This window comes from Podarcis muralis, chromosome 2 (genome assembly GCF_964188315.1).
Source record: "Podarcis muralis chromosome 2, rPodMur119.hap1.1, whole genome shotgun sequence".
In the NCBI taxonomy this organism is placed as follows: domain Eukaryota; kingdom Metazoa; phylum Chordata; class Lepidosauria; order Squamata; family Lacertidae; genus Podarcis; species Podarcis muralis.
Genome location: NC_135656.1, coordinates 3,496,051 through 3,521,071, shown reverse-complemented (window position 1 = coordinate 3,521,071; position 25,021 = coordinate 3,496,051). Strand labels below are relative to the sequence as shown.

Here is a 25,021-nt window from a genome sequence, read left to right as displayed (position 1 = left end):
AGGGGCAACCAAGTCCTGGCAATTCACTGCTTGCGTTTATTTAACATTTGAAGATGCCTTCTTGCTTCAACTTTGGGTTTTGGGGGTTTTTATTTTTTATACAAGATAAAAACACAAATAAATAAAAAGACAACAATAATAGTTTAGTTAGACCCCGCCCATCTGGCTTGGTTCCCCCCTCTTTTAATTCTAATAGAGCATTAGAGTTCTGATATAAAAGAGGGAAGATACGTTGCAGCTAAGGGTGGAAAAGAAGAAAACATCCTAGGAAGTGGGATGGGAAGCAGATAATAGAAAGGGGGGGGGACTTACTATGTAACGAATCCTGATGTGCAATTTGTGGAATTTCAACAACGACAAAAACAACCCAACAAAATACTTAATAAAAACAAGAACAGAAAGAAAGCAAAGCAAAGCAATCCCTACCCCTAATTAGGTATTATCCAGATTAAAAGCAAAAACTAAAGGACACAACTAATTCAAACCCATTCATTCCAATAGGCTTTCTCTGAGTAGAATCTCACTGCATTGTCACTACTACAACTCCTTGCATTACAGTGTTTGCGTAATTTAAAAAAAGAGACAGACATTTGTTCTGAAATCCACTGAGGAGGCATGTGTTGGTGTTATTTTAAGAAACCAAATCATAATATTTGTTTTAATTTTTTGCCATCCTATATATTCTCGCCTTGCGCAATTAACTTATCCTCCCATCTATTTTCATTATATAAAAATAATTTATCTCCTTAATCTCATAAATTCCAATTATGGGTTGGTTGGTTATTTAGTTAGTTCTTCATGGAAATTTTGAAGCTGTGTGCAGGAGGAAGTTGGGTGGGAAAAGGGATGAGGCTCCTTTAAATGAAGAGAGAGAGAGAGAGAGAAAGGGAGAGAGAGAGAGGGAGAGAGAGAGAGAGAGAAAGGGAGAGAGAGAGAGAGAGAGAGAGAGAGAAAGGGAGAGAGAGGGAGAGGGAAGCAGAACTGTCTCCAAAGAACCAAAAAGGTCACATTTTGTCATGGGCATTTTTCTTTGTGCACAACCAGGGAGAGAAAGGAAACTTTGGGCAATCTCAGAGCCAGAGAATATGGGGCATCTGTGGCCCTCCAGGCTATTATAGACTGCAATGGGGGGCAGTGTGGTTTAGTGGTTAGAGCACTGGACTGGGACTGGAGGTTTCGAATCATGCCCCACAGCCAGGCCATGTTCCTCTGGCCTCATGAGGAGCCTCTTTTGTGGGGCTAGCAAGTCTGGGCCTAAGCCACGTGGGAAGGGTCTTGCAGGGTGCGGCCTTCACGCCCCACAGCCAGGCAAATTTATTTCATACCACACCATATGCCAGCCATTTTGTGTTTTGCTATGTTCTCATTGATAGCCAATTGGTGGAGTAGCCCATGTAGCACTTTCTCAAAATTGGTCTGGCTCCGTATAAGGCAGCTTCCTCTGTGCTTATCATATGAAATACCCCACTTTGTATTTTAATAGGAGCGCAGGATGTTCTGCATTTATATCCTAAGGGGGTGGGGCGAATCTCATGAGCGATATGTTCAAATGTGTTTCTACGCTTGGGGGGCTGCTGTGTCGCTTGTTCCTGAACCTTTTCTTCCTTCCAAATGCCCTGAAGATCCATTGCACACCTTGACTTGCATGAGACCTCCTCTCTCTTATTTGCTCATTGAACCAGACCGGGAGAAGGAGGGATGAAGGAAAACAGAAATCCAGCCTGAGAACGGAGGTCCCTGTCAAGAGAATGGCCAAGATCTCCTCAGGTGAGGATGAAAGGGGAGGCAGGGAAAAGCAAAGAGCCCCTGAAAACATCCCCACACTCGGGAAGAACTTGTCGGCCAAACCCCTGCGCGGAACTGTATCTGCGTGAAGACGGTCAGCACTTTTCTCTTGGATGGGTGTCACTGAGCAGAGTTTTCAATGGAGATGGTGTATCCTGATTAAGTGGGGGAAACAGAACGGGAGAGCATTTGGGCGTGGAGGATGTCATGCAGCTACAGAACTGGACTTGCGTATTTGACGGGGTGAGCTCCCGTTGCTCGGTCCCTGCTCCTGCCAACCTAGCAGTTCCAAACCACGTCAAAGTGCAAGTAGATAAATAGGTACCGCTCCGGAGGGACGGTAAATGGTGTTTCTGTGCGCTGCTGTGGTTTTGCCAGAAGCGGCTTAGTCATGCTGGCCACATGACCCAGAAAAGTTTTCTGTGGACCAGCGTCGGCTCCCTCGGCCAGTAAAGCCAGATGAGTGGTGCAACCCCAGAGTCGTTTGCGACTGGACTTAACTGTCGGGGGTCCTTTACCTTTTTAAAAGCACTGCACATTGCCACGTGGATGTGAAAGTGCTTCATCTTATCAATGGTCACAACTCCTGAAATGAATGGATGACTCTAATGCTCTATTTGCTGCACAACTAGACCTAATGGTCAGGGGTCCCTTTACCTTTACCTATGTTCTAAGATATTTAAAATAGTCAAGAAGATGACAGCTTTTAATTCCTCCGAATTTGATATCACTTTAGATTTTTAAAGGCTGGCTCCCAAAGTTATTTCAGGTGAAATACATGGATTTAGGCCCATTGCTTGGCCGAATGTTAACCACACACACACACACACACACACACACACACACACACTTCAGTGGAAACTGCATGCAGCTGAGCAGCTCACATTCGGAGCATCAACACAGAAAGGAACAGAAAGAAAGCAACACAAATATTTTGACGGAAGTGTCTTAGGAAAGCGATTTTAAATCATGGACACCTAGGTTCTGAAAATGGTATTGCCTGGATTATTGTGAGTGATGGGGTCCCATGGCACAAACTCCATGTGGTCCCAGTGCAAAGGAAAAGAGCTAAGATCTTCTCCCTTACTATAACGTCCAAACAAGATGGGATGGGGAAGAAGAAGGATAGGTTTGTAAGGAGTCTTCAATAATTTTGCCAAGGAAATTCTCATGCTATTAGCCTTTCTTGTACATGGAGATCCTTTATGAAATGCATTCAGGCCCATCAAACAAATCTGTACTGAGATACACATACTGTATCACCAGTTTTACTGCTGGAACTGCTCTGATTCTGACTTCAGGAAGAACGTGTTTTAACTGCACAGTGTCCTGGAATAGACACTCTGCATTGGGAAAGAATGGAAGTGAGTTCCCTCCCATTTCCCACTTTCCTGATGTTCCAAATGACCAGTACCCTGGAGTTATGATTTGTGTTGTTGTCAGGATTCTAACTGGCCTGTAACTGACCTAAGAATTCTGCAGAGCAGTTGCTGCTGTGGCTGGCTGGCTGCTCAGGCGAACGTCAGCTCAGTGGTCAACAGCTCCGTCTTCTTGAGGCTCAGGAGCACCTAGCAAAGACCTGCTCTGTTCCTGGCACACTAGACTCTAGCTGAGGAAGGCATTTCACGTAAGTTTATGGGTTAAACATTCCTCACTATGCCATCAGGTGTGTTTAGGCTCAGTGGAAAAGGATAGCTGCAGTAGCAGATAGCAGAGCAGTGAATCATGAGCAGCTTCCCATCCACAACAGGTTGCTGAGGTTCTGGCCATTTTCCCAGGAACAATGCAACAGTGGATTAAATCAGTAGCAGTGTGCTGGAAGAAACGATGAGTGTCGGCTTCTCTGGATCAGATGTCTATACCTCACCAGGGGGTGGGAGAGAGCAGGGGAACTCTTTTGCTGCTTCTTTCTGTGCATAGAAGGAAGAATGCAGGAGGGAGGATGTCCTTCAATGACTAGACATGCTTGTTATTCCCTCTCTCACTGCATCTTGTCTTCTCTTTTGTTTCCAGGATGTCTGCCAAGGTCTCCCCTGCTCCCCGCCTCTCCAAACCCCCCCTGCGGGTGAAAGACCTGGTGGTCAAATGGCTGAGTGTAGTTTCCAGTCTCCAGTTGTGTGCATTCCTGATGGATATTTTGGCCTGGATGATGTGCATTGCCTCAATAGCCATTGCCAACTGGAGAGTGTGGCGTGTGGAAAACATCAAGGGAATCGGCTCTGGGAACATCTGGATTGGAATCTGGCAGGTCTGTTTTTGGAAAGACCCTTCTAACGACGGCAACGCTTTTTGGCATTGCGAAGACCTCAATGAGCAACATCCAACCCTCCCAAGGGAAATTTTTATTGCCCAAGATTTAATGGCATTAGCTTCCATCATGAATTCAGCGGCCCTCGGATTAATTTCATTTGCTTTGTACAATGTGTTCAAGCCCAGAAAACATAAGGATTTTGTGTTAACCTTTTTTAGCCTTGGAGCTCTGCTGAACTTACCTGCAGGGATACTCGTCCTGATTTCTGTGATATGGAACATGTCTGCTGTCTTACAAAATGGGGAAATTGTCTTCCCAGAAGCTTTTGAATTGCCTCAAATTCCCAGCGAGCAGCATATTGGACCTTCTATTTATCTAGGCTATATCGCTGCGGGTTTCCAGCTGCTGAGTGCAGCATTGGTTGGGATGGAGAGATGTTGCATCAGGACCACCGCAACAGATACATCTCAAATAGAAACGGTGGTGGTGATTACCCCAGGAAGTGGGGTGAAAAGCGAGAGTCTTACTACTTGTTCGAAGTGTGGTTCTCTGCTGGACCTGGTAATTCAAGAGAAATCCTCCGCAGTGGAGATGGAGAAGACTCATGCGGAAGATCTTGTCATTCCAGAGGAATCCTGCGCAGTTGAGATGGAGGAAAGCTGTGCAAGTGATCTTGTCATTCCAGAGGAATCCTGCGCAGTGGAGATGGAGGAAAGCTGTGCAAGTGATCTTGTCATTCCAGAGGAATCCTGCACAGTGGAGAGGGAGGAAAGCCATACACCCCAAAGGTCACCTGAAGGACATCAAAGCCCACCTGATGTCCCCAAACATACGATTATACATGTGATTCCCTTCAACTGTAAAGACTAAACTATCAGATGCAGATCCACGCAGATCGCTCCATACACGCATGGATCTCCATGGATCAGGATCTGATAGTTTTGTTTTGGGACTTCAGGTGGGCTTTGAGGTCCTTCAGGTGAGGAGGCCTCTTTTTTAGGACTAGTATTTATTTATTTATTTATTTATTTATTAATTAAAGATTTTGTTGATTTACAAAAGTGTGCAATGTCTCTTTCTCTCATGTCCCCCCCCCCCCCCATGTAACACTTTTACAAATCATTTTCATTTGTTGAGACATTAGGAAGAAAAGGGGAAAGAGATGGGTGGGGGTGGGGTGGGGTGGCGATTTTTCTATTTTATTTATTTTTTTTTATAAAAAAAATTATTAAAGGTTTTAACAATACCATACCAAACATATAAAACACCATCACCAACTTAGATAAGGGAAAAAAAGAGAAAAGAAAAGAAAAAACAGAATACTAACCACACACAAACCAGATACAATACAACATTATTACTTTTCATTGAACCAATGTTCCATAAACCTTCCTTTTGGACTTCCTCGCATCTCCCTTTCCTGCGTTCCCGTTTATAAAATTTATATTCAGTAGTACTTCACCTTCTTTCAAATCTTGTTATATACTTTCCAAAAAAATTTATCTCCAAATTTTGAACTTTGTTTTCAAATACTTAGATATTTGAGTTTCATCTGCTAATTCATAATTTCAACCTTATTCTTAAAGTTAGCTTATTTTCATATATCTTTCCACTTAGTTTACTAATGCCAAATTGTTTTCTATCCTGCATCCTCTTAACATTCATACAATTTACAATATTTTTGCAAATAGTCTTAAAACTTTTTCCAGTCCTCTTCCACTGTCTCTTTTCCCAGGTCTCGGATTCTGCCAGTCATTTCAGCCAATTCCATATAGTCTATCAGTTGCATCTGCCATTCTTCCAGGGTGGGTAGATCTTGGGTCTTCCAATGCTTTGCAATGAGTATCCTTGCTGCTGTTGTCGCATACATAAAGAAAGTTCTATCCTTCTTTGCCACCATTTGGCCGACAATGCCCAGTAGGAAGGCCTCTGGTTTCTTAGGAAAGGCGATTTTTCTATTTTACTTGCTATATGTAGGGTTTGGTGTCAGCGTTGTTTGTGCAGGTTCTTTGCTGTTTGCTTGTGTTCCTTTGGTGGTGAGAGAGGTTGGGGTTGGCCCAGGGTGTGGTTATTCCTTTGTAGTTGGCTGTGGTGGTCTTTGTTTTCATGTGTGAGTGGGGTGGGTGGGTGTTTTGGATCAGCAACAAATCTACTTATTCCAAGACCTCCCTTAAAGCAGTAGTGGATCACCATGAAGAAGGCGCCACCACCAAGAAGGCCTCTGCCTGGTTCCCTGTGACTTGGCTTCTCGCAGGCGTCTCCTTCGTTTTTCCTTCTAGCGGCTGCTGAAAAGCTTTGATTTCACCCCCGGAGGCGCACTCCATTGCCTCTCAAAAGAGATGCCCACAACTTCCCAGGGAACTCTGGGAATGGTAGTTCTGGGAGGGGAATAGGGGGGGTCTCCAAACGGCTCTCAGCACTACAACTCCCAGAATCCTTTTGGGGGAAGCGTTTCAAGGCACCATATGGCTTTTAAGTGGATGTTGGGCGTGTAACGTCAGCTGTCATGCGTTCCCCATCCACTGGATGTCAGGATTTCCTAACAAAAACCTCCCAAACAAAGCCACACTCCTTTCTACCCCCTAAAAAAATACCATCAACTGAAGAAAATGTGGTTTATCTGCTGGTATGATTGGTACAACATGAAGTGGGTGTCGGAATTGTAGGCGAGAGAATCGTAGAACGGGAAGAGTTGGAAGGGACCCCATGGGTCATCTAGTCCAACCCCCAGAAATGAGGGAATCAAGAAGGGTCAAAAGTGAGAGAAAGGACCCAATATTTGTCCGAATGGACCCAATGATAATAGAAAATATGCTTTTAAAAGAATAGAATTGAATGCCAGCTCTTTCATTCCATGCACATTTTTGAAAGGGGGGTGGGTGGGTGAAAAGAGTGAATTCATCACCAGGGGGGCTTCCAAGTCCTGACAATTCACTGCTTGCGTTTATTTAACATTTGAAGATGCCTTCTTGCTTCAACTTTGGGTTTTGGGGGGTTTTATTTTTTATACAAGATAAAAACACAAATAAATAAATAAGACAACAATAATAGTTTAGTTAGACCCCGCCCATCTTTTAATTCCAATAGAGCATTAGAGTTCTGATATAAAAGAGGGAAGATAAGTTGCAGCTAAGGGTGGAAAAGAAAAAAACATCCTAGGAAGTGGGATGGGAAGCAGATAATAGAAAAGGGGGGGGGGACTTACTATGTAACGAATCCTGATGTGCAATTTGTGGAATTTCAACAACGACAAAAACAACCCAACAAAATACTTAATAAAAACAAGAACAGAAAGAAAGCAAAGCAATCCCTACCCCTAATTAGGTATTATCCAGATAAAAAGCAAAAACTAAAGGACACAACTAATTCAAACCCATTCATTCCAATAGGCTTTCTCTGAGTAGAATCTCACTGCATTGTCACTACTACAACTCCTTGCATTACAGTGTTTGCGTAATTTAAAAAAAGAGACAGACATTTGTTCTGAAATCCACTGAGGAGGCATGTGTTGGTGTTATTTTAAGAAACCAAATCATAATATTTGTTTTAATTTTTTGCCATCCTATATATTCTCGCCTTGCGCAATTAACTTATCCTCCCATCTATTTTCATTATATAAAAATAATTTATCTCCTTAATCTCATAAATTCCAATTATGGGTTGGTTATTTAGTTAGTTCTTCATGGAAATTTTGAAGCTGTGTGCAGGAGGAAGTTGGGTGGGAAAAGGGATGAGGCTCCTTTAAATGAAGAGAGAGAGAGAGAGAGAGAGAGAGAGAGAGAGAGAGAGAGAGAAATGGAGAGAGAGGGAGAGGGAAGCAGAACTGTCTCCAAAGAACCAAAAAGGTCACATTTTGTCATGGGCATTTTTCTTTGTGCACAACCAGGGAGAGAAAGGAAACTTTGGGCAATCTCAGAGCCAGAGAATATGGGGCATCTGTGGCCCTCCAGGCTATTATAGACTGCAATGGGGGGCAGTGTGGTTTAGTGGTTAGAGCACTGGACTGGGACTGGAGGTTTCGAATCATGCCCCACAGCCAGGCCATGTTCCTCTGGCCTCATGAGGAGCCTCTTTTGTGGGGCTAGCAAGTCTGGGCCTAAGCCACGTGGGAAGGGTCTTGCAGGGTGCGGCCTTCACGCCCCACAGCCAGGCAAATTTATTTCATACCACACCATATGGCAGCCATTTTGTGTTTTGCTATGTTCTCATTGGTAGCCAATTGGTGGAGTGGCCCATGTAGCACTTTCTCAAAATTGGTCTGGCTCCGTATAAGGCAGCTTCCTCTGTGCTTATCATATGAAATACCCCACTTTGTATTTTAATAGGAGCGCAGGATGTTCTGCATTTATATCCTAAGGGGGGGGGGCGAATCTCATGAGCGATATGTTCAAATGTGTTTCTACGCTTGGGGGGCTGCTGTGTCGCTTGTTCCTGAACCTTTTCTTCCTTCCAAATGCCCTGAAGATCCATTGCACACCTTGACTTGCATGAGACCTCCTCTCTCTTATTTGCTCATTGAACCAGACCGGGAGAAGGAGGGATGAAGGAAAACAGAAATCCAGCCTGAGAACGGAGGTCCCTGTCAAGAGAATGGCCAAGATCTCCTCAGGTGAGGATGAAAGGGGAGGCAGGGAAAAGCAAAGAGCCCCTGAAAACATCCCCACACTCGGGAAGAACTTGTCGGCCAGACCCCTGCGCGGAACTGTATCTGCGTGAAGACGGTCAGCACTTTTCTCTTGGATGGGTGTCACTGAGCAGAGGTTTCAATGGAGATGGTGTATCCTGATTAAGTGGGGGAAACAGTACGGGAGAGCATTTGGGCGTGGAGGATGTCATGCAGCTACAGAACTGGACTTGCGTATTTGACGGGGTGAGCTCCCGTTGCTCGGTCCCTGCTCCTGCCAACCTAGCAGTTCCAAACCACGTCAAAGTGCAAGTAGATAAATAGGTACCGCTCCAGAGGGACGGTAAATGGTGTTTCTGTGCGCTGCTGTGGTTTTGCCAGAAGCGGCTTAGTCATGCTGGCCACATGACCCAGAAAAGTTTTTTGTGGACCAGCGTCGGCTCCCTCGGCCAGTAAAGCCAGATGAGTGGTGCAACCCCAGAGTCGTTTGCGACTGGACTTAACTGTCGGGGGTCCTTTGCCTTTTTAAAAGCACTGCACATTGCCACGTGGATGTGAAAGTGCTTCATCTTATCAATGGTCACACCTCCTGAAATGAATGGATGACTCTAATGCTCCATTTGCTGCACAACTAGACCTAATGGTCAGGGGTCCCTTTACCTTTACCTATGTTCTAAGATATTTAAAATAGTCAAGAAGATGACAGCTTTTAATTCCTCCGAATTTGATATCACTTTAGATTTTTAAAGGCTGGCTCCCAAAGTTATTTCAGGTGAAATACATGGATTTAGGCCCATTGCTTGGCCGAATGTTAACCACACACACACACACACACACACACACACACACACACTTCAGTGGAAACTGCATGCAGCTGAGCAGCTCACATTCGGAGCATCAACACAGAAAGGAACAGAAAGAAAGCAACACAAATATTTTGACGGAAGTGTCTTAGGAAAGCGATTTTAAATCATGGACACCTAGGTTCTGAAAATGGTATTGCCTGGATTATTGTGAGTGATGGGGTCCCATGGCACAAACTCCATGTGGTCCCAGTGCAAAGGAAAAGAGCTAAGATCTTCTCCCTTACTATAACGTCCAAACAAGATGGGATGGGGAAGAAGAAGGATAGGTTTGTAAGGAGTCTTCAATAATTTTGCCAAGGAAATTCTCATGCTATTAGCCTTTCTTGTACATGGAGATCCTTTATGAAATGCATTCAGGCCCATCAAACAAATCTGTACTGAGATACACATACTGTATCACCAGTTTTACTGCTGGAACTGCTCTGATTCTGACTTCAGGAAGAACGTGTTTTAACTGCACAGTGTCCTGGAATAGACACTCTGCATTGGGAAAGAATGGAAGTGAGTTCCCTCCCATTTCCCACTTTCCTGATGTTCCAAATGACCAGTACCCTGGAGTTATGATTTGTGTTGTTGTCAGGATTCTAACTGGCCTGTAACTGACCTAAGAATTCTGCAGAGCAGTTGCTGCTGTGGCTGGCTGGCTGCTCAGGCGAACGTCAGCTCAGTGGTCAACAGCTCCGTCTTCTTGAGGCTCAGGAGCACCTAGCAAAGACCTGCTCTGTTCCTGGCACACTAGACTCTAGCTGAGGAAGGCATTTCACGTAAGTTTATGGGTTAAACATTCCTCACTATGCCATCAGGTGTGTTTAGGCTCAGTGGAAAAGGATAGCTGCAGTAGCAGATAGCAGAGCAGTGAATCATGAGCAGCATCCCATCCACAACAGGTTGCTGAGGTTCTGGCCATTTTCCCAGGAACAATGCAACAGTAGATTAAATCAGTAGCAGTGTGCTGGAAGAAACGATGAGTGTAGGCTTCTCTGGATCAGATGTCTATACCTCACCAGGGGGTGGGAGAGAGCACGGGAACTCGTTTCTTTTGCTGCTTCTTTCTGTGCATAGAAGGAAGAATGCAGGAGGGAGGATGTCCTTCAATGACTAGACATGCTTGTTATTCCCTCTCTCACTGCATCTTGTCTTCTCTTTTGTTTCCAGGATGTCTGCCAAGGTCTCCCCTGCTCCCCGCCTCTCCAAACCCCCCCTGCGGGTGAAAGACCTGGTGGTCAAATGGCTGAGTGTAGTTTCCGGTCTCCAGTTGTGTGCATTCCTGATGGATATTTTGGCCTGGATGATGTGCATTGCCTCAATAGACATTGCCAACTGGAGAGTGTGGCGTGTGGAAAACATCAAGGGAGTCGGCTCTGGGAACATCTGGATTGGAATCTGGCAGGTCTGTTTTTGGAAAGACCCTTCTAACGACGGCAACGCTTTTTGGCATTGCGAAGACCTCAATGAGCAACATCCAACCCTCCCAAGGGAAATTTTTATTGCCCAAGATTTAATGGCATTAGCTTCCATCATGAATTCAGCGGCCCTCGGATTAATTTCATTTGCTTTGTACAACGTGTTCAAGCCCAGAAAACATAAGGATTTTGTGTTAACCTTTTTTAGCCTTGGAGCTCTGCTGAACTTACCTGCAGGGATACTCGTCCTGATTTCTGTGATATGGAACATGTCTGCTGTCTTACAAAATGGGGAAATTGTCTTCCCAGAAGCTTTTGAATTGCCTCAAATTCCCAGCGAGCAGCATATTGGACCTTCTATTTATCTAGGCTATATCGCTGCGGGTTTCCAGCTGCTGAGTGCAGCATTGGTTGGGATGGAGAGATGTTGCATCAGGACCACCGCAACAGATACATCTCAAATAGAAACGGTGGTGGTGATTACCCCAGGAAGTGGGGTGAAAAGCGAGAGTCTTACTACTTGTTCGAAGTGTGGTTCTCTGCTGGACCTGGTAATTCAAGAGAAATCCTCCGCAGTGGAGATGGAGAAGACTCATGCGGAAGATCTTGTCATTCCAGAGGAATCCTGCACAGTGGAGATGGAGGAAAGCCATACACCCCAAAGGTCACCTGAAGGACATCAAAGCCCACCTGATGTCCCCAAACATACGATTATACATGTGATTCCCTTCAACTGTAAAGACTAAACTATCAGATGCAGATCCACGCAGATCGCTCCATACACGCATGGATCTCCATGGATCAGGATCTGATAGTTTTGTTTTGGGACTTCAGGTGGGCTTTGAGGTCCTTCAGGTGAGGAGGCCTCTTTTTTAGGACTAGTATTTATTTATTTATTTATTTATTTATTAAAGATTTTGTTGATTTACAAAAGTGTGCAATGTCTCTTTCTCTCATGTCCCCCCCCCCCCCATGTAACACTTTTACAAATCATTTTCATTTGTTGAGACATTAGGAAGAAAATAAAATTATTAAAGGTTTTAACAATACCATACCAAACATATAAAACACCATCACCAACTTAGATAAGGGAAAAAAAGAGAAAAGAAAAGAAAAAACAGAATACTAACCACACACAAACCAGATACAATACAACATTATTACTTTTCATTGAACCAATGTTCCATAAACCTTCCTTTTGGACTTCCTCGCATCTCCCTTTCCTGCGTTCCCGTTTATAAAATTTATATTCAGTAGTACTTCACCTTCTTTCAAATCTTGTTATATACTTTCCAAAAAAATTTATCTCCAAATTTTGAACTTTGTTTTCAAATACTTAGATATTTGAGTTTCATCTGCTAATTCATAATTTCAACCTTATTCTTAAAGTTAGCTTATTTTCATATATCTTTCCACTTAGTTTACTAATGCCAAATTGTTTTCTATCCTGCATCCTCTTAACATTCATACAATTTACAATATTTTTGCAAATAGTCTTAAAACTTTTTCCAGTCCTCTTCCACTGTCTCTTTTCCCAGGTCTCGGATTCTGCCAGTCATTTCAGCCAATTCCATATAGTCTATCAGTTGCATCTGCCATTCTTCCAGGGTGGGTAGATCTTGGGTCTTCCAATGCTTTGCAATGAGTATTCTTGCTGCTGTTGTCGCATACATAAAGAAAGTTCTATCCTTCTTTGCCACCATTTGGCCGACAATGCCCAGTAGGAAGGCCTCTGGTTTCTTAGGAAAGGCGATTTTTCTATTTTACTTGCTATATGTAGGGTTTGGTGTCAGCGTTGTTTGTGCAGGTTCTTTGCTGTTTGCTTGTGTTCCTTTGGTGGTGAGAGAGGTTGGGGTTGGCCCAGGGTGTGGTTATTCCTTTGTAGTTGGCTGTGGTGGTCTTTGTTTTCATGTGTGAGTGGGGTGGGTGGGTGTTTTGGATCAGCAACAAATCTACTTATTCCAAGACCTCCCTTAAAGCAGTAGTGGATCACCATGAAGAAGGCGCCACCACCAAGAAGGCCTCTGCCTGGTTCCCTGTGACTTGGCTTCTCGCAGGCGTCTCCTTCGTTTTTCCTTCTAGCGGCTGCTGAAAAGCTTTGATTTCACCCCCGGAGGCGCACTCCATTGCCTCTCAAAAGAGATGCCCACAACTTCCCAGGGAACTCTGGGAATGGTAGTTCTGGGAGGGGAATAGGGGGGGTCTCCAAACGGCTCTCAGCACTACAGCTCCCAGAATCCTTTTGGGGGAAGCGTTTCAAGGCACCATATGGCTTTTAAGTGGATGTTGGGCGTGTAACGTCAGCTGTCATGCGTTCCCCATCCACTGGATGTCAGGATTTCCTAACAAAAACCTCCCAAACAAAGCCACACTCCTTTCTACCCCCTAAAAAAATACCATCAACTGAAGAAAATGTGGTTTATCTGCTGGTATGATTGGTACAACATGAAGTGGGTGTCGGAATTGTAGGCGAGAGAATCGTAGAACGGGAAGAGTTGGAAGGGACCCCATGGGTCATCTAGTCCAACCCCCAGAAATGAGGGAATCAAGAAGGGTCAAAAGTGAGAGAAAGGACCCAATATTTGTCCGAATGGACCCAATGATAATAGAAAATATGCTTTTAAAAGAATAGAATTGAATGCCAGCTCTTTCATTCCATGCACATTTTTGAAAGGGGGGTGGGTGGGTGGAAAGAGTGAATTCATCACCAGGGGGCTTCCAAGTCCTGACAATTCACTGCTTGCGTTTATTTAACATTTGAAGATGCCTTCTTGCTTCAACTTTGGGTTTTGGGGGGTTTTATTTTTTATACAAGATAAAAACACAAATAAATAAATAAGACAACAATAATAGTTTAGTTAGACCCCGCCCATCTTTTAATTCCAATAGAGCATTAGAGTTCTGATATAAAAGAGGGAAGATAAGTTGCAGCTAAGGGTGGAAAAGAAAGAAACATCCTAGGAAGTGGGATGGGAAGCAGATAATAGAAAAGGGGGGGGGGGGACTTACTATGTAACGAATCCTGATGTGCAATTTGTGGAATTTCAACAACGACAAAAACAACCCAACAAAATACTTAATAAAAACAAGAACAGAAAGAAAGCAAAGCAATCCCTACCCCTAATTAGGTATTATCCAGATTAAAAGCAAAAACTAAAGGACACAACTAATTCAAACCCATTCATTCCAATAGGCTTTCTCTGAGTAGAATCTCACTGCATTGTCACTACAACTCCTTGCATTACAGTGTTTGCGTAATTTAAAAAAAGAGAGAGACATTTGTTCTGAAATCCACTGAGGAGGCATGTGTTGGTGTTATTTTAAGAAACCAAATCATAATCTTTGTTTTATTTTTTTGCCATCCTATATATTCTCGCCTTGCGCAATTAACTTATCCTCCCATCTATTTTCATTATATAAAAATAATTTATCTCCTTAATCTCATAAAGACTCTTTATGAGAGGAGACTCTTGAGAGTCCCATGGACTGCAAGAAGATCAAACGCATCCATTCTTAAGGAAATCAGCCCTGAGTGCTCACTGGAAGGACAGATCGTAAAGCTGAGGCTCCAGTACTTTGGCCACCTCATGAGAAGAGAAGACTCCCTGGAGAAGACCCTGATGCTGGGAAAGATGGAGGGCACAAGGAGAAGGGGGCGACAGAGGACGAGATGGTTGGATAGTGTTTTCGAGGTTACCAGCATGAGTTTGACCAAACTGCGGGAGGTAGTGGAGGACAGAGGTGCCTGGCGTGCTCTGGTCCATGGGGTCACGAAGAGTCGGACACGACTAAACGACTAAACAACAACAAATCTCATAAATTCCAATTATGGGTTGGTTGGTTATTTAGTTAGTTCTTCATGGAAAGTTTGAAGCTGTGTGCAGGAGGAAGTTGGGTGGGAAAAGGGATGAGGCTCCTTTAAATGAAGAGAGAGAGAGAGAGAGAGAGAGAGAGAGAGAGAGAAAGGGAGAGAAAGGGAGAGAGAGGGAAGCAGAACTGTCTCCAAAGAACCAAAAAGGTCACATTTTGTCATGGGCATTTTTCTTTGTGCACAACCGGGGAGAGAAAGGAAACTTTGGGCAATCTCAGAGCCAGAGAATATGGGGCATCTGTGGCCCTCCAGGCTATTATAGACTGCAATGGGGGGCAGTGTGGTTTAGTGGTTAGAGCACTGGACTGGGACTGGAGGTTTCGAATCATGCCCCACAGCCAGGCCATGTTCCTCTGGCCTCATGAGTAGCCTCTTTTGTGGGGCTAGCAAGTCTGGGCCTAAGCCACGTGGGAAGGGTCTTGCAGGGTGCGGCCTTCACGCCCCACAGCCAGGCAAATTTATTTCATACCACACCATATGGCAGCCATTTTGTGTTTTGCTATGTTCTCATTGGTAGCCAATTGGTGGAGTGGCCCATGTAGCACTTTCTCAAAATTGGTCTGGCTCCGTATAAGGCAGCTTCCTCTGTGCTTATCATATGAAATACCCCACTTTGTATTTTAATAGGAGCGCAGGATGTTCTGCATTTATATCCTAAGGGGGGGGGTGAATCTCATGAGCGATATGTTCAAATGTGTTTCTACGCTTGGGGGGCTGCTGTGTCGCTTGTTCCTGAACCTTTTCTTCCTTCCAAATGCCCTGAAGATCCATTGCACACCTTGACTTGCATGAGACCTCCTCTCTCTTATTTGCTCATTGAACCAGACCGGGAGAAGGAGGGATGAAGGAAAACAGAAATCCAGCCTGAGAACGGAGGTCCCTGTCAAGAGAATGGCCAAGATCTCCTCAGGTGAGGATGAAAGGGGAGGCAGGGAAAAGCAAAGAGCCCCTGAAAACATCCCCACACTCGGGAAGAACTTGTCGGCCAGACCCCTGCGCGGAACTGTATCTGCGTGAAGACGGTCAGCACTTTTCTCTTGGATGGGTGTCACTGAGCAGAGGTTTCAATGGAGATGGTGTATCCTGATTAAGTGGGGGAAACAGTACGGGAGAGCATTTGGGCGTGGAGGATGTCATGCAGCTACAGAACTGGACTTGCGTATTTGACGGGGTGAGCTCCCGTTGCTCGGTCCCTGCTCCTGCCAACCTAGCAGTTCCAAACCACGTCAAAGTGCAAGTAGATAAATAGGTACCGCTCCAGAGGGACGGTAAATGGTGTTTCTGTGCGCTGCTGTGGTTTTGCCAGAAGCGGCTTAGTCATGCTGGCCACATGACCCAGAAAAGTTTTTTGTGGACCAGCGTCGGCTCCCTCGGCCAGTAAAGCCAGATGAGTGGTGCAACCCCAGAGTCGTTTGCGACTGGACTTAACTGTCGGGGGTCCTTTGCCTTTTTAAAAGCACTGCACATTGCCACGTGGATGTGAAAGTGCTTCATCTTATCAATGGTCACACCTCCTGAAATGAATGGATGACTCTAATGCTCCATTTGCTGCACAACTAGACCTAATGGTCAGGGGTCCCTTTACCTTTACCTATGTTCTAAGATATTTAAAATAGTCAAGAAGATGACAGCTTTTAATTCCTCCGAATTTGATATCACTTTAGATTTTTAAAGGCTGGCTCCCAAAGTTATTTCAGGTGAAATACATGGATTTAGGCCCATTGCTTGGCCGAATGTTAACCACACACACATACACACACACACACACACACACACTTCAGTGGAAACTGCATGCAGCTGAGCAGCTCACATTCGGAGCATCAACACAGAAAGGAACAGAAAGAAAGCAACACAAATATTTTGACGGAAGTGTCTTAGGAAAGCGATTTTAAATCATGGACACCTAGGTTCTGAAAATGGTATTGCCTGGATTATTGTGAGTGATGGGGTCCCATGGCACAAACTCCATGTGGTCCCAGTGCAAAGGAAAAGAGCTAAGATCTTCTCCCTTACTATAACGTCCAAACAAGATGGGATGGGGAAGAAGAAGGATAGGTTTGTAAGGAGTCTTCAATAATTTTGCCAAGGAAATTCTCATGCTATTAGCCTTTCTTGTACATGGAGATCCTTTATGAAATGCATTCAGGCCCATCAAACAAATCTGTACTGAGATACACATACTGTATCACCAGTTTTACTGCTGGAACTGCTCTGATTCTGACTTCAGGAAGAACGTGTTTTAACTGCACAGTGTCCTGGAATAGACACTCTGCATTGGGAAAGAAGGGAAGTGAGTTCCCTCCCATTTCCCACTTTCCTGATGTTCCAAATGACCAGTACCCTGGAGTTATGATTTGTGTTGTTGTCAGGATTCTAACTGGCCTGTAACTGACCTAAGAATTCTGCAGAGCAGTTGCTGCTGTGGCTGGCTGGCTGCTCAGGCGAACGTCAGCTCAGTGGTCAACAGCTCCGTCTTCTTGAGGCTCAGGAGCACCTAGCAAAGACCTGCTCTGTTCCTGGCACACTAGACTCTAGCTGAGGAAGGCATTTCACGTAAGTTTATGGATTAAACATTCCTCACTATGCCATCAGGTGTGTTTAGGCTCAGTGGAAAAGGATAGCTGCAGTAGCAGATAGCAGAGCAGTGAATCATGAGCAGCTTCCCATCCACAACAGGTTGCTGAGGTTCTGGCCATTTTCCCAGGAACAATGCAACAGTGGATTAAATCAGTAGCAGTGTGCTGGAAGAAACGATGAGTGTCGGCTTCTCTGGATCAGATGTCTATACCTCACCAGGGGGTGGGAGAGAGCAGGGGAACTCGTTTCTTTTGCTGCTTCTTTCTGTGCATAGAAGGAAGAATGCAGGAGGGAGGATGTCCTTCAATGACTAGACATGCTTGTTATTCCCTCTCTCACTGCATCTTGTCTTCTCTTTTGTTTCCAGGATGTCTGCCAAGGTCTCCCCTGCTCCCCGCCTCTCCAAACCCCCCCTGCGGGTGAAAGACCTGGTGGTCAAATGGCTGAGTGTAGTTTCCGGTCTCCAGTTGTGTGCATTCCTGACGGATATTTTGGCCTGGATGATGTGCATTGCCCCAATAGCCATTGCCAACTGGAGAGTGTGGCGTGTGGAAAACATCAAGGGAATCGGCTCTGGGAACATCTGGGTTGGAATCTGGCAGGTCTGTTTTTGGAAAGACCCTTCTAACGACGGCAACGCTTTTTGGCATTGCGAAGACCTCAATGAGCAACATCCAACCCTCCCAAGGGAAATTTTTATTGCCCAAGATTTAATGGCATTAGCTTCCATCATGAATTCAGCGGCCCTCGGATTAATTTCATTTGCTTTGTACAATGTGTTCAAGCCCAGAAAACATAAGGATTTTGTGTTAACCTTTTTTAGCCTTGGAGCTCTGCTGAACTTACCTGCAGGGATACTCGTCCTGATTTCTGTGATATGGAACATGTCTGCTGTCTTACAAAATGGGGAAATTGTCTTCCCAGAAGCTTTTGAATTGCCTCAAATTCCCAGCGAGCAGCATATTGGACCTTCTATTTATCTAGGCTATATCGCTGCGGGTTTCCAGCTGCTGAGTGCAGCATTGGTTGGGATGGAGAGATGTTGCATCAGGACCACCGCAACAGATACATCTCAAATAGAAACGGTGGTGGTGATTACCCCAGGAAGTGGGGTGAAAAGCGAGAGTCTTACTACTTGTTCGAAGTGTGGTTCTCTGCTGGACCTGGTAATTCAAGAGAAATCCTCCGCAGTGGAGATGGAGAAGACCCATGCGGAAGATCTTGTCATTCCAGAGGAATCCTGCGCAGTTGAGATGGAGGAAAGCTGTGCAAGTGATCTTGTCATTCCAGAGGAATCCTGCGCAGTGGAGATGGAGGAAAGCTGTGCAAGTGATCTTGTCATTCCAGAGGAATCCTGCACAGTGGAGAGGGAGGAAAGCCATACACCCCAAAGGTCACCTGAAGGACATCAAAGCCCACCTGATGTCCCCAAACATACGATTATACATGTGATTCCCTTCAACTGTAAAGACTAAACTATCAGATGCAGATCCACGCAGATCGCTCCATACACGCATGGATCTCCATGGATCAGGATCTGATAGTTTTGTTTTGGGACTTCAGGTGGGCTTTGAGGTCCTTCAGGTGAGGAGGCCTCTTTTTTAGGACTAGTATTTATTTATTAAAGATTTTGTTGATTTACAAAAGTGTGCAATGTCTCTCTCTCATGTACCCAACACTGAGTGCGCCTCTCTAAAGTGGTAAAGTCAGACCTGAAGGTTGGGTTGAAGTTCCTGGAAAAGTACAATGGCATTTGCGTGCTGACGAGTTCAGGAATCACCAGGTATGCTTCTGGACCGACAATCAAACGGTTGTCAGTGTCCTGTCAAAGCGATTATCGCACTCTCCTAGAGTGGCAGATCTGTCCCGGACCTTTGTCCTTTTGTGCTTAGAATTAAACATCTATTTCTCTACCAAATTTACCCCTAGGGTTAACAATGACATCACAGATGCTCAGGCGCAGCAAATTGCCACAGCCATTCCGGGTGCACCTTTGGAGCCTTGGGAACGTGATGTCCTGAAGGGAGTATTAGCTTCAGGAGCCCCGTCCACGCTTAGATCTTATGGAGTTCCAAGGCAAATTTATAAATAAATAAATAATAAATGAATAAATGAATAAATGCTAGGCTTGACACACCTCAAGGCAAATTAGTAAATCCTAGGCTTGACACACCTCCTACCAAGGCTGAAGCTCTGCAATACTTGGTACATTGGAGGGTGCTGGGTCGTGTTTTGTTGGAAGCCGCCCAGAGTGGCTGGGGAAACACAGCCAGATGGGCGGGGTACAAATAATAAATTATTAGTATCTGAAGAAGTGTGCATGCACACGAAAGCTCATACCAAGAACTAACTTAGTTGGTCTTTGGGGTGCTACTGGAAGGAATTTTTTTATTATTCCTATTATGATTGTTGTTGTTGTTGTTGTAGGGCTGGCGCAGGCTGCAGCCTCCTAAAAGTGATGGTAGAAGGCCCTTATGACATTCTATGCCAATTCCAAAATAAATAAATAATTAAATAAAATTAAAATTATAATAATAAAATAAAATATGGAGTATCTGTTGGTCCGAGGACAAGGCCCGGTTATTTTCAGCTGCATACTCCATTGCATTTGGCGCTATGCGCATTGGCGAAGTGGTTTGTAAGGGCCAACCAGAATCCGCTGCCTGGGGTTAGTTTGAGAGACCTGACCTTGTTCAGATCCAATTTAGTCCTGCATGTCCAATGTTCCAAAACCGATCAGCAGTAAAGGACACTAAACATTTCATGTACGTGAGACCAACCGTCTCAGGTCCATTTCTTATACATTTGGTTGGCTCCCGCCTTGCATGGCATCAGTCCACGTGCATTATGCAAAGGGTGATTGCTGCCTGCGGTTTATCCTCAGCTGAATTCGTGGCTAACTCCTTTAGGATTGGGGCCGCCACCACAGCACTGCATTTGCGACTCTTAGCTGAAAGGATGAAGGACTTGGGGGCAGTGGAAGTCTGATGCATTTAAGGGATATATTCGTAAGACCTTGTGATTGTTCACAGTATACTTGACCTGGCTTCGTTACCTTCTTTTGCTTTCAGGTGACGTTGTGGTGCACATTTGGATTATAGGCCCTGCACTGTCCCTGCACTGTCCACCGGGTTAGAAACCATGCCGTTAACAGGGACCCTATGGTGCAGGAGCTATGAGGGCGCGCATCTGGATAATCGGGCACAGCATTGTGCATTGGGCCAGGGTCTGCGCCATCAATTCCGGTCTCGGGCCGCACCTTAAACTACATCAATATATCATGGATCTCTCGGAGGGAAATGCACTGGGCCGGAATGTTGCCTGCAATTAGGGCCAGAGCGGCAGCGGTGGGCCCCCCCAGATGCTTGGGTTATCCAATTAGGCGAAAAGGATTCAGTTTACAGAAAGGCAGTCGACTTGATGTGGCATATCTTTAGTGACTTTGAGGAACTTAAGGCCTCTTATCCAAACATCACCATTCTTGGGGCCTTGGTGATGGAAAGCCAGGTTTGGGGAGAGAGCAGGTGCCCGATAGCCACAAATAGGGCTAGGAAAGCCTTGGATCGGGCGGTGGTGCGTAAGGCCTCTTATCCAAACATCACCATTCTTGGGGCCTTGTTGATGGAAAGCCGGGTTTGGAGAGAGAGCAGGTGCCCGATAGCCACAAATAGGGCTAGGAAAGCCTTGGATCGGGCGGTGGTGCGTAGAGTGGCAGCCCTGGGTGGGTGGGAGGCCCTCTACCGGCTTGATGGCGTGCATCTTTCAGATGTGGGAAATGACATGTGGCTGACTGATATAGCAAAGGGGGTAAGAGATTGGTTTCAGGCATGAGAGTATTGGCGGTGAGCGATTGCTCGTGTGGCGGTAGGCATTGGTAAGAAGGGGTTAAGAGGATGTGGGGGGGGGAGGAACGCCATCACCTCCCCCCAGTGAGCGAAGGGTGGTCCGTTAAAGGTCTCCGGGGGGTGTGGCCCTGTCCGAAGCCTATGGAGGTGAGGGCCAAAGGCACGCCCCAGAGCGGTGACCCGGGGGAGCTCCTAGTCGACATGCCTCGGCGGGAGACTCCCCCGATTTAGTGTTAACCCTTCCCCGTGTCTCCAGCAAATGGGCTGGAGCCGGATAGTCGTTAGGACCAATGCCTAAGCCAATGTCTCTCATTCCTGAATTCAATAAAGTTGTGGCCTAATTCGCCCATTTAACCTTAAACTATGGTGTCTCGTGTCTTTATTTATCCTGGTGGGGGGCGGGAACTCGCCACGCAACTACACCCCCGGGCTAGGTAATCCCTTCACAGATTTACCCTCCCCCCTCCAGGTGTATTGTTTTCCCCACCAAATCCCACCACTTGCCTACCACTTCTGTGGTGACAGGTAGTGATGTTATTGCACCGCAGGTACGGTTGTTTTCCCACCGCTACCACCAATTTCGTGGCGATCACACAGGGCCCCCGGACATTTGACGGTCTATTGACCCTGTGCCACCATTGTGATTGCTTTCTTTCTTTTTCTTTTTTTGCAAATACTTTTTATTCAGTTTTTTCACAAACGAAATAAAACAATCTTTTACAGTCATCATTTTATGTCATCTTATTTACACTGCGTATATTCACGCCCAGACTTCCTTCCTTCCCAGCTGCGGTTTTCTTAATATATATCTTCTCTTACAGATTCTTATTAACTTCTATACACATCACAGGATTTATGTTTACCCTGCTGTAGTTTTTAAACTTCTACAGTTAATTCTTATGTATGCCACAAATTTACCCCATTCTTCTTCAAACTTTGTCCCTTTTTGGTCCCAGATTTTATACGTCTTTTTAGCTAATTCTGTGTATTCAAAAAATTTAGCCTGCCATTCCATAACCGTTGGGGTCTCCTGTGACTTCCACTTTTGAGCTACAAGGATCCTAGCTGCTGCTGTAGCATATTGGAATAATTTATGATCCTCCTTTTTTACTTCCTCCCCTATTATCCCTAATAAAAAAGCCCCCAGTTTTTTCGGCAATGTATACTTAAAAAGCTTCTTCAATTCATTATATATTAAGTCCCAATTTTTTTTTATCTTTTCACACTCCCACCACATGTGGCCACCACTGTGACACACAGAGTCCAGACAGTTGTTAACATTAACAAATGATCAAGTTTATTATTAAATGCAGGAACAAGCGTATGGTTTCAGTTTATTTTTCTCTTGTCAGTTGCTTCATCTTAGTTCCTAACAACTCCAAACTGATTATTCCAACTACCGGTATCTATCTGACTCCACCTAACAATTCCTCTCACTCTCTCACAATACAACTTGACCAACCCACGGCCTATTTCTCCCTCTTCCTTCTCCAACTCCCAAACCTCAACTGACTTTCAAAACCTCCCACTCTAACTTTTACTCCCCCCTTGCATTCTCACTGGCCAATCACATCACACCCATTTTAACCCTTTCCTTATGACCCATCCTAAGAGGCAAATGCCACAGCCATACACCCCAAAGGTCACCTGAAGGACATCAAAGCCCACCTGATGTTCCCAAACATACGATTATACATGTGATTCCCTTCAACCGTAAAGACTAAACTATCAGATCCAGATCCACGCAGATCGCTCCATACACGCATGGATCTCCATGGATCAGGATCTGATAGTTTTGTTTTGGTACTTCAGGTGGGCTTTGAGGTCCTTCAGGTGAGGAGGCCTCTTTTTTAGGACTAGTATTTATTTATTTATTTATTTATTTATTTATTTATTTATTTATAGTATTTATTTATTTATTTATTTAAGATTTTGTTTGCTTGTGTTTGCTTGTGTTCCTTTGGTGGTGAGAGAGGTTGGGGTTGGCCTAGTGTGTGGTTATTCCTTTGTAGTTGGCTGTGGTGGTCTTTGTTTTCATGTGTGAGTGGGGTGGGTGGGTGTTTGGGATCAGCAACAAATCTACTTATTCCAAGACCTCCCTTAAAGCAGTAGTGGATCACCATGAAGAAGGCGCCACCACTGAGAAGGCCTCTGCCTGGTTCCCTGTAACTTGGCTTCTCGCAGGCGTCTCCTTTGTTTTTCCTTCTAGCGGCTGCTGAAAAGCTTTGATTTCACCCCCGGAGGCGCACTCCATTGCCTCTCAAAAGAGATGCCCACAACTTCCCAGGGAACTCTGGGAATGGTAGTTCTGGGAGGGGAATAGGGGGGGGGTCTCCAAACGGCTCTCAGCACTACAGCTCCCAGAATCCTTTTGGGGGAAGCGTTTCAAGGCACCATATGGCTTTTAAGTGGATGTTGGGCGTGTAACGTCAGCTGTCATGCGTTCCCCATCCACTGGATGTCAGGATTTCCTAACAAAAACCTCCCAAACAAAGCCACACTCCTTTCTACCCCCTAAAAAAATACCATCAACTGAAGAAAATGTGGTTTATCTGCTGGTATGATTGGTACAACCTGAAGCGGGTGTCGGAATTGTAGGCGAGAGTTGACCACAAACTTGACATGAGCCAACAATGTGACGCGGCAGCTAAAAAAGCCAATGCAATTCTGGGCCTCATCAATAGGAGTATAGCATCTAGATCAAGGGAAGTAATAGTGCCACTGTATTCTGCTCTGGTCAGACCTCACCTGGAGTACTGTGTCCAGTTCTGGGCACCACAGTTCAAGAAGGACACTGACAAACTCGAACGTGTCCAGAGGAGGGCAACCAAAATGGTCAAAGGCCTGGAAACGATGCCTTATGAGGAACGGCTAAGGGAGCTGGGCATGTTTAGCCTGGAGAAGAGGAGGTTACGGGGTGATATGATAGCCATGTACAAATATATAAAAGGATGTCACATAGAGGAGGGAGAAAGGCTGTTTTCTGCTGCTCCAGAGAAGCGGACACGGAGCAATGGATCCAAACTACAAGAAAGAAGATTCCACCTAAACATTAGGAAGAACTTCCTGACAGTAAGAGCTGTTCGACAGTGGAATTTGCTGCCAAGGAGTGTGGTGGAGTCTCCTTCTTTGGAGGTCTTTAAGCAGAGGCTTGACAACCATATGTCAGGAGTGCTCTGATGGTGTTTCCTGCTTGGCAGGGGGTTGGACTCGATGGCCCCTGTGGTCTCTTCCAACTCTATGATTCTATGAGAGAATCGTAGAACGGAAGAGTTGGAAGGGACCCCATGGGTCATCTAGTCCAACCCCCAGAAATGAGGGAATCAAGAAGGGTCAAAAGTGAGAGAAAGGACCCAATATTTGTCCGAATGGACCCAATGATAATAGAAAATATGCTTTTAAAAGAATAGAATTGAATGCCAGCTCTTTCATTCCATGCACATTTTTGAAAGGGGGGTGGGTGGGTGGAAAGAGTGAATTCATCACCAGGGGGGCTTCCAAGTCCTGACAATTCACTGCTTGCGTTTATTTAACATTTGAAGATGCCTTCTTGCTTCAACTTTGGGTTTTGGGGGGTTTTATTTTTTATACAAGATAAAAACACAAATAAATAAATAAGACAACAATAATAGTTTAGTTAGACCCCGCCCATCCGGCTGGGTTTCCCCCTCTTTTAATTCTAATAGAGCATTAGAGTTCTGATATAAAAGAGGGAAGATAAGTTGCAGCTAAGGGTGGAAAAGAAAGAAACATCCTAGGAAGTGGGATGGGAAGCAGATAATAGAAAAGGGGGGGGGGG

At 45.1% G+C, this 25,021-nt stretch overlaps 3 protein-coding genes across 6 annotated transcripts; all 3 read left to right on the top strand.

Moving 5' to 3' along the window:
- Positions 1–1,395: 1,395 nt before the first annotated feature.
- LOC114592797 (claudin-34-like) lies at positions 1,396–5,108 on the top strand. Of its 2 annotated transcripts, none has more exons than XM_077923767.1 (2): positions 1,396–1,767; positions 3,799–5,103. In XM_077923767.1, the coding sequence occupies exon 2, from the start codon at positions 3,800–3,802 to the stop codon at positions 4,904–4,906; it is 1,107 nt and encodes a 368-aa protein (XP_077779893.1). In that variant the 5' UTR covers positions 1,396–1,767; position 3,799; the 3' UTR covers positions 4,907–5,103. The 2 variants fall into 2 exon arrangements, with proteins under 2 accessions (XP_077779893.1, XP_077779894.1); XM_077923768.1 differs by lacking the exon at positions 1,396–1,767 and adding an exon at positions 3,153–3,412 and having other exon boundaries at positions 3,799–5,108.
- Positions 5,109–7,851: 2,743 nt separating this feature from the next.
- Positions 7,852–11,862, top strand: LOC114592795 (claudin-34-like). 2 transcript variants are annotated; one of them, XM_077923765.1, is made up of 2 exons: positions 7,852–8,645; positions 10,682–11,862. In XM_077923765.1, the coding sequence occupies exon 2, from the start codon at positions 10,683–10,685 to the stop codon at positions 11,673–11,675; it is 993 nt and encodes a 330-aa protein (XP_077779891.1). In that variant the 5' UTR covers positions 7,852–8,645; position 10,682; the 3' UTR covers positions 11,676–11,862. The 2 variants fall into 2 exon arrangements, with proteins under 2 accessions (XP_077779891.1, XP_077779892.1); XM_077923766.1 differs by lacking the exon at positions 7,852–8,645 and adding an exon at positions 10,031–10,290.
- A 2,953-nt stretch (positions 11,863–14,815) lies between these two features.
- On the top strand, positions 14,816–19,020 carry LOC114592796 (claudin-34-like). Of its 2 annotated transcripts, none has more exons than XM_077923764.1 (2): positions 14,816–15,710; positions 17,745–19,018. In XM_077923764.1, the coding sequence occupies exon 2, from the start codon at positions 17,746–17,748 to the stop codon at positions 18,850–18,852; it is 1,107 nt and encodes a 368-aa protein (XP_077779890.1). In that variant the 5' UTR covers positions 14,816–15,710; position 17,745; the 3' UTR covers positions 18,853–19,018. The 2 variants fall into 2 exon arrangements, with proteins under 2 accessions (XP_077779890.1, XP_028576900.2); XM_028721067.2 differs by lacking the exon at positions 14,816–15,710 and adding an exon at positions 16,038–17,353 and having other exon boundaries at positions 17,745–19,020.
- Positions 19,021–25,021: the final 6,001 nt, after the last annotated feature.

Bases quoted from the DNA above. Each gene is read 5' to 3' on its own strand.
- LOC114592797 (XM_077923768.1), top strand. From the start codon at position 3,800: ATGTCTGCCAAGGTCTCCCCTGCTCCCCGCCTCTCCAAACCCCCCCTG.
- LOC114592795 (XM_077923765.1), top strand. From the start codon at position 10,683: ATGTCTGCCAAGGTCTCCCCTGCTCCCCGCCTCTCCAAACCCCCCCTG.
- LOC114592796 (XM_028721067.2), top strand. From the start codon at position 17,746: ATGTCTGCCAAGGTCTCCCCTGCTCCCCGCCTCTCCAAACCCCCCCTG.